General features: G+C 39.0%; 1 protein-coding gene across 2 annotated transcripts; it reads left to right on the forward strand.

The window, feature by feature from the left end:
• The first annotated feature begins 4,271 nt into the window (after positions 1-4,271).
• On the forward strand, positions 4,272-10,293 carry BDKRB1 (bradykinin receptor B1). Of its 2 annotated transcripts, none has more exons than XM_066998322.1 (2): positions 4,272-4,691; positions 7,322-10,293. In XM_066998322.1, the coding sequence occupies exon 2, from the start codon at positions 7,375-7,377 to the stop codon at positions 8,458-8,460; it is 1,086 nt and encodes a 361-aa protein (XP_066854423.1). In that variant the 5' UTR covers positions 4,272-4,691; positions 7,322-7,374; the 3' UTR covers positions 8,461-10,293. The 2 variants fall into 2 exon arrangements, with proteins under 2 accessions (XP_066854423.1, XP_013032910.3); XM_013177456.3 differs by having other exon boundaries at positions 4,280-4,691; positions 7,364-10,293.
• The last annotated feature ends 1,270 nt before the right edge of the window (positions 10,294-11,563 follow it).

Genomic DNA, 11,563 nt, shown 5'->3' on the forward strand with positions numbered 1-11,563 from the left:
CTTCACTTCCTGTTGTACCAACAGAAAGTGAGTTAAAACAACAGAATTTTAGCTACTTTCAAAGTTTGGGGTTGGCTTTCTTTTCAGGGCCCATCTCTGCATGGTGCTGAACACCCTCAATACCTTTGGAAGTTAAAATCTGAATTAAGGCAGCTAAGGATATTGAAATCATTTCACTAGCTTTTCTCTGCACCCTGGTAGCCTAAGCTTCCATGAAACAGCAGATACTCCTTTTCTTTGTGAGGACCTGGGGTACACAAAAACCTATAGTGCCCTCCATAGCTGTCTGCAGGATGGACCTCCTGCCTAAAACCTTTGCTCTGCTATCAAAACAAACAGATAGTATCAGCAAAGCAAATTCCTTACATTAGGCTCTGCAGATTGTAGAACGCATAATGTTGATTTCCAGGTTGCAACTTTCTAGAGTGATCCCACACTGTGTACACTGTGTAGCATTGGCATCTATAATTTATGCAGGTAGGAAAACAAAAAAAAACAAACAAACAAAAAAAAACACCCTAGAAATGAATATCCAGTGTAATGTCCAAGCTACATCTTACCTACTGGCAGTTTATGGTCACACTTGCATGCTTTGCTCTGTCCCATTCTCAGAGAAACCAGGGAAAATGTGAGACACGTTCCTGGGAAAACAAGGACAGACTTTATCCTCAGGATCTCATAGCTGGGGATATCAATTTGTTACTACTTCACTTTTTTACTCTTCTATATCCTGTCCACCTCCCACAGCCTGTCTTCCCTCTTACCTGAGGCTGCCAACTCTTTCATTTAGACTTCAGTCATGCAAAAAGATAACTCCACATTCAGTCTGATAGAGGTGGCTGGGGACCATTGCCAGAGGAACAGCACATACCTCAACACTCAGTTGACATTTCCGGGATGGAATGATACGGAATCGTTCAGTTGGAAGGGACCTTCAAAGATCATCTGGTCCAGCTGCCTGACCACTTCAGGGCTAACCAAAAGTTCAAGCACATTACTGAGGGCACTGTCCAAATGCGTCTTGAGCACTGGCAGGCACAGTGCACCAACCACCTCTCTAGGAAGCCTGCCCCAGTGTCTGACCATGCTCATGGTCAACGCATTTTCCCTAATGCCCAGTCTGACCCTCTCCTGGTTCAGCTCTGTGCCATTCCCTGCCGCCTTGCCATCGGGTGCTGGGAGCAGAGAGCGGCGCCGCCCTCTGCACTTCCCCTCTTCTGGGAGCTGCAGGGAGCAACGAGGCTGCCTCTGAGCCTCCTCTTCTGCAGACTGGACAGCCCAAGTATCCTCAGCCTCTCACAGGATGTGTCTGACCCGGTTTTCTGCCCTCTGGACACTCTCAAGGACCATAACATCCTTTTCATATTACAGAGCCCAGAACCACACACAATATTCAAGGTAAGGCCACACCAATGCTTACTATAGCAGGAGAATCACCTCCTTGGAGCAGCTGGCTACGCTGATTTTAACACCCCCCAAAATGCAGGTTGCCCCCTCAGCTGCCAGGGCACGCTGCTGGATGATGCCAGGCTTGCTGCCCACCGGCAGCCCCAGGCCCCTTTTTGCCAAGCTGCTCCCCAGCCACTCGTCCCCAGCCTGGGTCTCGGTCCAGCGCTGCTCCATCCCAGGTATGCACAAGAATAATTGTCATCTTTTTACTGTCCTTTTTTTTTTCAAGTGGATTATTGGCTTCACCTGAAAAGCATAATTAACAGTCTTAAAAGGAGTTGGCACAAGCAGCTGATGCTTGTTGTGGGTAGGAAAAGGTTGCTGTTAAGGAGGGACTTTGTTGAGAAGTCAGGAACTCAGTTCAGTTCTCCCAAATTCTTTAGCTGTTTATGTTAGCTATCGGATCATCCTTTCCTTCTGTTCCTCGGTCAGTACATTGTAGGTTCCCGGATTGTACTTGCACCTTCCATATTTTGCTGTTTCAGCCTCTGTAAGCTGTAGGTAGTAGGGCTTGATTATAACTGTTATGTGATGTTGGCAGGATCAGTTTATTAGTAATTGTAATCACCATGCCATTAGTTTAAGTGGTTACAAACCACTGTCTGTAGTATACATAAACAAATCTAGTCAAGCTAAACCAAGGTCACAAGGTCACATCACAAAACTTCTCTCCTGTTCCAGAATAAATGATCATTCGTAGAAGATAACTATATTGATATACAAGGCACTTCAATAAAGAAAATCAAAGTGATAATTGTGCCAAAAAGATAATCTGTTCAGATAATAAAGGCTCCAACCGTGCTATGAGGAAGAAGATTTTAATGGCTGAACTGTTGAACCAAGAGCCAGAACTCCGAAGACCTTTTTTACTCCTTCCACTTCTCTACTCTGTAATGTGTGTAGTAACTGAGCAACCAGTCTTACCTCTGCCTTCATCAATATATTTGTTTAATCTTTCTGATCAGAGAGGCCCAATTAGAGATTTCTAATTCCCTATATGGCCCTAGAGAATGTGTACTTTTTGTAGGGAAGTCAACACAGATGGGATGGCTGAAGATCATGTTAGCTTAAAACATAAACTAATGCGCCCTGAGTATCACAAGTTGAAGGCAACAATAGATGAATGTTTTAATTATGTATACAAATACATTTTTCATTTAATTTTTAATTCTGTATACAGAAACAGATCCTTCATATTTCTTTCATTTGCAGTCCACACTATCTGTGTAAAGTGTAAAATGTTACTAAACCAGTATATGCTTTTCACAGGTTGAAATGAAGACCCAAGTCGCAAAGAAATAAAAAATTAAATCCACTCTTTTTGTAAAGATACCACTTACATGGACTTTTTCTAAGATGTTTAAGAACTGAGCCTATTCATTTCACAATTTCCACCAAATGTATAGAATCCTAATTTTATATCTTTCTTCACTGCTGACAAAAATTTATAGAGATGGCAATAAAAAAAAAAACAACAGAAAATATGAAGCTGGATTTACACAGAGGAGTTGGGCTTTGATCCCATTTTGAAATGATGAGTTTAGTAAGACTATGTATTTTATCATTTAGATTTTAGATGCAGCTGCCATTTGCTATTCAGAGTCTATGAGAAAATGTGAATGTTGGCTGCTTTTATAGAGTTAAGTCCAAGCAAGGCTCAATTCCAGACTTCTTTTTATTGCTCAAAGGTTCTTCTTTATGAAAAAAAAAAAAAATCTAAACAAAAATCCACTAGTGTAAGCAAAGAGGAAATTATGGAAAGTCTGTGACGAAGATCTCCTCTTCTATTGCACTTACCTTAGTGAGTCAGAGTGCGTTGCGATGTTTAAAGACTGATCTCTGTTGGTTATTAGGACTGCTTAGGTCATGTAATAAAAAAAAAAAAAAATGTGTTTCAGGTCTTCGCCAAAACAAAAGTTTTAATCAAGATGCCAAAAAAATATTTTGACAGAAGTATATAGCTTCATTTGAGATATATTTTTACACTGCTTCATTTATTTAGTAAAATAAATTTATGTTGAAATAAGATGCTATTTAAATAAAAAATATTTATATCCTTTAAATCTTCAAATTAAATGTGTTTTATGTCTTATCCCATAAGATATCATAGTGCAGCCTTGCATGGTCTTTGATTTTAACTCACTTATCAACCAAGAAAGGACACAAAAGAGTAAGAATTCAGAGAGATGGTGCATTTGTGGGGTCACTAGCCAATGGGAAGAATGCTTTCATATAAGTAAATAATATTCCAGTCCCCTCATAATTTCTCACTGTTCTTTAAAAAGAAGTTGAAAATACCTATTGTTTACACATACGTACTTAAGAGAGATTTTGTATTTAAAAATCTGATATACTGATATATATCTGTTTTTTCTTGTTGTTTTTTCTTTTTTTTTTTTAAATATTGCTCTAATAAGAGGACAATTAAAATGAAAAGCATAAAAATAAGTTTATAAACAATTAGTCTCAGGCTACAAACACTGAGGTGATCACGCAAAATGTGGATTCTACATGGGTGCATGTCTGATAAAATACAGCCATCATCATACACTCCTGAGAAGTAACATTCACAGAAATTTGTGTGCTAATCAGCGATAGTGGGGTGCAAAGGACGTCAGTTTTCAAAAACGGAGGAAAGATTTAGTGGCTCCAAGTTTCAGCAGCCCTTCCCAAATACCTCCTCTGCTCTAACCCCAGCTCCTTGGCACAGCCCATCACGTATGCAGTGCCACCTTCCCTCCCCAGGGCTGGCCAAGGAAGGAGCTCCCACCACACTGAAAACTTAGTACAAAGTTTGGCTTTGTTTGTGTTGGCTCTGAGAGGGTGGTTTGGAGCTGTTGATAAAATTGCTATTGTTGCAGACATAGTTAATCACACAAAGGAACTTTTAACTGCCACCAACCTACAGGTCGACGAGACTTTCGTTTACGGTTACATGAAAACAAAATCCAAGGCATATGGCTTATATAATTTCACAACAAGAATGAAATATCTCACATGCCTTGAAAATTACTCCAGCTGACATTTGGGAAAAAAAAAAAAAAAAAAATCCTAAGGCTTTCTGCCAGATTATAACATCATACACAACATGCTTAGCCAACAAAACACTCAGGCAGCACGACAGCATTCAGTCGTGCCTCAGGACGTATCTTTGAATTCTCTCAGTAATCACTGTACTGCTATTTGCCAACTTTTCCTGAATTTGAAGCTTCACCTACACTTCCAGGAAAGACAAGGACAAGGTATTTCTATCTGTTTTTAATGTTCTGACTTTATTAAAAGTATTTCAAATATATTCTTTTGTGCTCTCGGTTCTGCTGTGTGCAGTCTAGTAAGAGTTTCCCTTTCTCTTTCATTGTGCAGCTGACTTTGAAGGTCCTTCTAATCTGTAAAAATATGTTGCTTCACTTTACGGAATCTCTGTATAGCTGAATATACTTATCGGATTGCAGAATTTTCTCTTTCAAAGTAATCTTTACTTTAAAAATTTTTCCCAAAACTTAAATGTTTCTAGAAGACATGATCCTAACTAGGAATTATTTATTAATCGTAATAGTAGTAATACAGTCAAAGAACATGGAAACTAATCTGAAATGAGTTCAAAGTAGAAAAAAATGTCATTGTTTGCATAAAAGCTGGAATACTGGAATGCATTAAGGCTATAAACTGAAAACCATTCTTGTGGCTAATTGTCAATCAGCTTTAAATACTTCAAAACACAAAAGAAAATTGCCTTTGAAGAAGAAACGAATTAAGCAATTGCAAATGAATTGCATTTTCTTTCAACAAGAAATCTGGAGCTATAAGTTCATGTAGGTTGTGGCTTGTGGTAGCTCTAGGGCTTTAGCTAGTAGACTTTGAAGAAATTTATCCCAGTAACACAAGCTCTACAGAAACTTCATGTACAATTGCTACCTGAACAAGTCAGATTTAGCTACGGCTAAAATCTCAGTTGCAGTGACAAGTAAATATTCCCATAGTTTTTAATATAGTCCACCATGGATGAATTTGGGGCTGTAGCACACAGATGCCATATGAAGTGCACAAACTGACTGACATTAACTGATAGCAAGAAAATATCAGGAAATGGGCAAGCAAGGAAAATAAGCATGTCTTTTTCCTCTGCATTTAGTAACAGCAATAATTCTGTTTACAAAAGGAAATGCTGAACTAGTGTCTTTCTACATTGTTTTTGACATGTATTTTTGACATACAATGATACAGATTTTCTTCTATTACCATCCCACCTTAACCAGTCTCCTGCTATGACAAAGGTTAGACTTCTGCCCCCTTGATGCTGATCAGTCATTCATTTACTCTATGCACCTTCTTTGCAGTTTTAGATCCTCCCAAGTTATCTTAGATTGCACGAGATGTTCAGTGAACTAGGTAACACTGTGACTGCTGTGAGGGAAGGTGTGTAAAGCCATGGAGCTGTGCTAGCTTGAATTGCAGCCCAGCCCCCTGACAAGCCTGCCAGCTTGAGCATGGTTATGAACTCAAATAAAACTTGACTGTGCACTTAATTCTACAATGATGAAAAACGGTCTGTGCGTTAGGTACTGATTTGTATGAAGTGGAATATTAGTACTCCTTTAATTCCTTTCTCCACCACAGAGATATGTACTGCATATTGCCCAGTCATCACTGAGGCTGTACATACACGTAAAAGAGACAAACCGTGACCTTAAATGCTCTTTCCAGAAGCTCTATCCTTAGCTATCTTTGGTGTAAAAACTGAAAGAGCAGACAAATAGTTGTAAGAGGAAGTTAACATTCAGGATAACTGATTGCAAAATACCGTATTTTTAAAAAAAAATATTCTTTTTTTATGACTGACACGCTTTCCTTGCATATGAAATACAGAAATGTAAGATGTCACCACAGACTCAGTAACCTCTTGCCTACTTAAACAATTCTAAGAGTCAATGCCTGTAATAGACAAGATCCAGGTAATATGGTTGTGCATGACAGCACTGGGAGAATAAAGTCTCTGCAGGAAGCAGCGCTGGTAATTTGGTGGAGTTTCACAGGGGTATAACGTTTTATCCATGCTCTCATTCCTGCGCAATCTCACACTGAGTTACCATTACCACAGAGAAGCAGATGTATTTCCAATGCTATAAAACACTAAATGCTTTGGAGTCTGGGGTTGTCTCTTTCTCCAGCTGAATTCAGGTGGAATTTTTTGAACTGGAGCTGCCTCTGTTTAGACAGGAAAAGCACAATGAATTTGGAGCTGCAGAGGCATTCCCTCCAGGCAGGATTTTGAGCACATGGTTTAGGAGAAGTCAGTGTTTTATTATTACAACTGCTGACATTTGAGGGCAATAAACTGTCTAATCTAGCAGTAATTTTAATCCCAAAGTTTGGGATGGAGGAACTGACAGAGAAGAAGAGAATGCAAATTTAACCAAACAAGTTACGCACACAGACAGTGATTAGCAGTCCCAGACATGGCAAAACTGGCACCATCCTGCCAAAGTTATACATAGCACAGAAGAGAGTATGAGAAAGGGCAGGCCAAGTTGCAAGCCTTGCATCATGTCACCAGCAGGACTGTCCCTACTCTCAGGGAGCTGGAATTCTGGTATTTCTGTTGCTCTCACCAGTCTGGAGGAGACATACAGAGTTACTTACACTAAACTGGTACACGCCTTCCTCTCTGCAACTTTAAACAGTGGCAACAAAGAGAGGAAATTTCATGGGATGTAGAGGAATTTCCATTGTTACCAATTTGTGAATATTTCTCACCATTGCCCACAAGAATCATGGATTGATCTAGCCTATAAAATCAATGAGCACTAATAAAGAATTTCCAGCAGTTAAATGTCTGTTGCAACTTTTAGAACGTTATGGCTCTTTTTTGCAGTCCTTTCCTCTCACTTCAAAGATGTTCTACTGTTCATTTCAGAATTTTGAAAAATGACTGAAAGTCCTCTACTGAATGTTTCCTTCTCAAACCAAAGTGAAAACAAGAGCAACTTAACCAGCTGCCCAGACTTGAATGACTGGTGGGAAATTGTTTACTACGTAGTACCCAAGTACATCAGCGCCATCTGTATTATCGGAATGCTTGGAAATTTGCTCGTTCTTGTCATTTACTCACTGTACAAGGGCCCCCTGAAGACAGCTGAAATCTACCTTATGAACCTAGCTGTTGCTGACTTTATCTTCCTCACGTGCCTCCCTTTCTGGGCAGAGAATGTCAGGAACAAGTTTAACTGGCCATTTGGCAATTTCCTTTGTCGTAGCACCAGTGCATCCGTTCACCTAAACTTGTATACCAGCATTTACTTGCTAGTGGCAGTCAGCATGGATCGCTATTTGACTTTTGTTCATACCTTGACACACGGAAGGACACGGAACAAAACCATGGCCAAAGGGATCTGCTTGCTCACCTGGTTCTTTGGAATCCTTGTCAGCATCCCAATTTTTACATTTCGGACTGTGAAACACTTTCCCCAGTGGAATATCTCAGCATGTATTTTAGACTTCCCCGACCCGTTGTGGGCAACAGCCGAGCGCCTGGTATTCAGCATAGTGGGGTTTGCATTGCCATCTATAGCAATCATCTTCTTCAATTTCTCTACCATTCGCTCCCTACAAGAACACACAAGGGAACGAAGAGCACTCAGGACACAGTGTTGCAAGAATGACAAAGACACGAAGGCCACCAGGCTGATCTTCTTAGTGGTGCTGATGTTTCTTTTGTGCTGGACTCCATACCATCTTTTTACATTCCTTGATATATTATTCCAGATGGAAGTGGTCAAAGGCTGTTTCTGGGAAGAACTGCTCAACTTTGGTGAGCAGTTTAGTTCTACTCTGGCTATCACCAACAGTTGCGTTAACCCTATAATTTATGTCTTTGCTGGGAAATATTTCAGACAAAAGGCCTCAGAAGTTTTTTCACAGTTTTTCCCCTGTGGTTTTTTTTTGAGCTGGGTATCACTCAAAGAGAAGTCTTCAGATTTCAACATGTTTCCAGCCAAAATTAGTATAAAATAATGATTTTCAGTTCCATCTTCATTTTGATAATTCAACTTATTTCAAATGGCATTAAAAGTGAACATGAATTGCACTGATCTAGTATTCATGGACTAAGTTAATTATTTATTAAAGTAAATCACTTCACTGATTATTTGCCCCAGATTTGTATTTCCTTTTCTGTGTTAACCATCCAAATGCATAACATGTGATACCAGTATTTTATACCAAATGATCTAACCTGTTTCATTAATTACCAGTGACTGGAAAGAAAAGCTCTTTGACAGTGTATCAGAAGTCTGGTTTCTTTACAGAACACTATACATTGAAAAATTTACTACACTGTATCTATGATGACAACTATTATACCACCAATAACACTATGCAAAATATTATAATGTGTATTACAGAGCAAATATGAGCTTAATCTCCAGCTGACAACTGCAATGATAAAACAGCTCCCATTATTTTTAACAGTATTTTAAATGGTTTGTATTTTCAATGTAGCATATAGAATGTTTGAAGAACCGTTTGTTCATTTCAAATGTATATGGTGCATAAATATTGTATAAGACACTGTACCACAAAGGAAGTGTACATGAGTTGTAATAAAAAGCAAAACAACATGGTATCATTCTCAAACTCTGACAATTTTTTGGATCCAGTAAAATGTTACATAACCACTCATGAAGTAGGCAAGGATTCTTTTTATTTTCTGTATATGAAAATATCATTGATGGCCATCGATACTCTATTATTTTGGAATATTTTTCATCTGAGGCAAATCCTTAGATACACACTTATATTTTTATGAATCAAAAATAGTAAACTGCATAACATCCCATTCCACCTTAACGTTCTTCTTTTTCACATTATTTTGTCTTTTGTCTCTTTCCCTATTCCTTTGGGCAAGATCAATATATAGGTCTGTGATTAAAAATCCTTGCTTCTACCATGGTATTAACTCTATTAATAGTAGTAATAATAATAATAATATAACAATATGCCAGACAGGAGATAAAGAAGGAGGATTTTTTTCCGTCACAGCCACAGTTGTTGAACAGACAATGCAGCTGAGATATCTGTTCCCATAACTGTAAAGCAAATATATGTGCAGACACTGGAAGAGGAAGAAATGAGATGTATTTATAGGGAAGTCTGTCCAGCCAGAAGGATACTGAGTGCAGAAAGGGGCATATAAGCATACCGTTGTATAATGTTTTACTTACTTATTATAAACCCTGTTCAGACTTGTACTCACTGTAATGGTGTTTCCATTTTGAATATGGAATTAATTTCTTATTTTATTATAGAAATCTACGCATTCAACATGACAATAAGATTAATGCTCATTTTTAATGATTTCTCGTGAGTTAAAAGTCTACTTCCTGCAATGATGGGTTAAGTGTAAAGGGTGGATTAAAGAGATCAGTGAGGAAAAATCATTCACAACTTTATTAGCTTCACTCTTTTGTGACCTTTTTTTATTTCAAATAAATGTTAGAGTTAGACACTAGCAATCACAATGGTATGTGAAGTCTGGTGAGTCATCTGAGATAAGGAACCTAATTCCAGTCTATTGTAAAATACTGAACACACCATTTATTTCATACAACCCCATCTGAAGCCTTAATTCAAATAAACTCCCAAACAGAGATATAGCCTGAAGGAAATAAATAAATAAATAAATAATGGGGAAAAAAACAAGAAAAAAAAAGAAAAAAGTGCATAAACAGAAGTGCCATTTCCCCAACATGCACGGGAAACCTTAAAAGGGAAAAGTATCTTGTATGCACTAACTCTTGTCCGTGTTAAGCATTGTACACAAATAAAGGGAGAAACACTTCTTGAGCACTGTGTTGTTTTTATAACATGAACTTATAGACTGAAAATCTGACTGAAATCTAAAGTTAATGAAAAGCGGCCCATATATTTCAATACAAATGTGACAAGGACCTTTGTGAAAGTGCTGCTTCTATTCTCCTATGAAGAAAGGCTGAGAGAGCTGGGGATGTTCAGCCTGGAGAAGAGAAAGCTGCAGGGAAACCTCGTTGCATCCTTTCGGTACTTAAAAGGAGCTTATAAAAAGATGGACAGTGACTTTTTACATGGGCAGGTAGTGATAGGACAAGGGGGGATGGTTTTAAGCTAAAAGAGGGGAGAATTAGATTAGATGTTAGGAGGAAATTCTTCACTCAGAGGGTGGTGAGGCACTGGCACAGGCTGCCCAGAGAAGCTGTGGATGCCCCATCCCTGGAGGTGTTCCAGGCCAGGCTGGATGGGGCTTTGGGCAACCTGGTCTGGTGGGAGGTGTCCCTGCCCATGGCAGGGGGTTGGAACTGGATGGTATTTAAGGTCCCTTCCAACCCAAGCCATTCTATGATTCTAAGAAAATATTTTTCATACATAAAGTAAAAAATTGATCAGCTTCTCTCATTGCTGATTGTGTGAGTTGTATTAATATAGAAAAATATGGACAGCAAATGAAATTTACTGCACAGCAAATGCAAAATTCTATATTTAATCAGAAATTATCCACTGCCCAGAAACAGGCTGCCAAGTGGGAGACTAATAGCAGTTCAGCTGAAAAGGATCCGTGGATCAAAATTTGAACATGCCCCAGGATTGCCATGCTGTTTCTGCCTTGCACGTGTACATTACAACAGCTAATGGACTTAAATTGCAGTGAGGGAGGCTGAGCATTAATCAAAGCCTTCTCCCAGTAAAGCTAGCAATGGGTTGCCTTGGAGATAATCCAGCACCTCAGCCATGGAAACCTCTGAGACCACCTTTGACAGGCATCATAGGGGATGATGTCAGCATAGTCAGTTCTGTCCCAGCACAGGGGGGATTTTTAATGATGTGCATCCCTCTATAGACTCTTTCTCTTGTGGTCAATAAATAAAGATTCCTCGTTTGCATTTTCAGGGCTCTTCACCTAATAGCTTTCATCCAATTCTGAAATACCAGCCTTTACAGCCAGTTAGCCAGTACTGCCAGACTCCGTAGCCCATGGGTTGTTCTTTCCAAATAAACACTTTTTTTTATCTTCTTTCATGTTTGTCCTCACACTCCCAATAACCTTTGCCAAGCATGTATCATTAAAACAATTCTGTGTTGCAAT

The sequence above is a fragment of the Anser cygnoides genome, chromosome 5 (genome assembly GCF_040182565.1).
Source record: "Anser cygnoides isolate HZ-2024a breed goose chromosome 5, Taihu_goose_T2T_genome, whole genome shotgun sequence".
In the NCBI taxonomy this organism is placed as follows: domain Eukaryota; kingdom Metazoa; phylum Chordata; class Aves; order Anseriformes; family Anatidae; genus Anser; species Anser cygnoides.

Bases quoted from the DNA above. Each gene is read 5' to 3' on its own strand.
- BDKRB1 (XM_066998322.1), top strand. From the start codon at position 7,375: ATGACTGAAAGTCCTCTACTGAATGTTTCCTTCTCAAACCAAAGTGAA.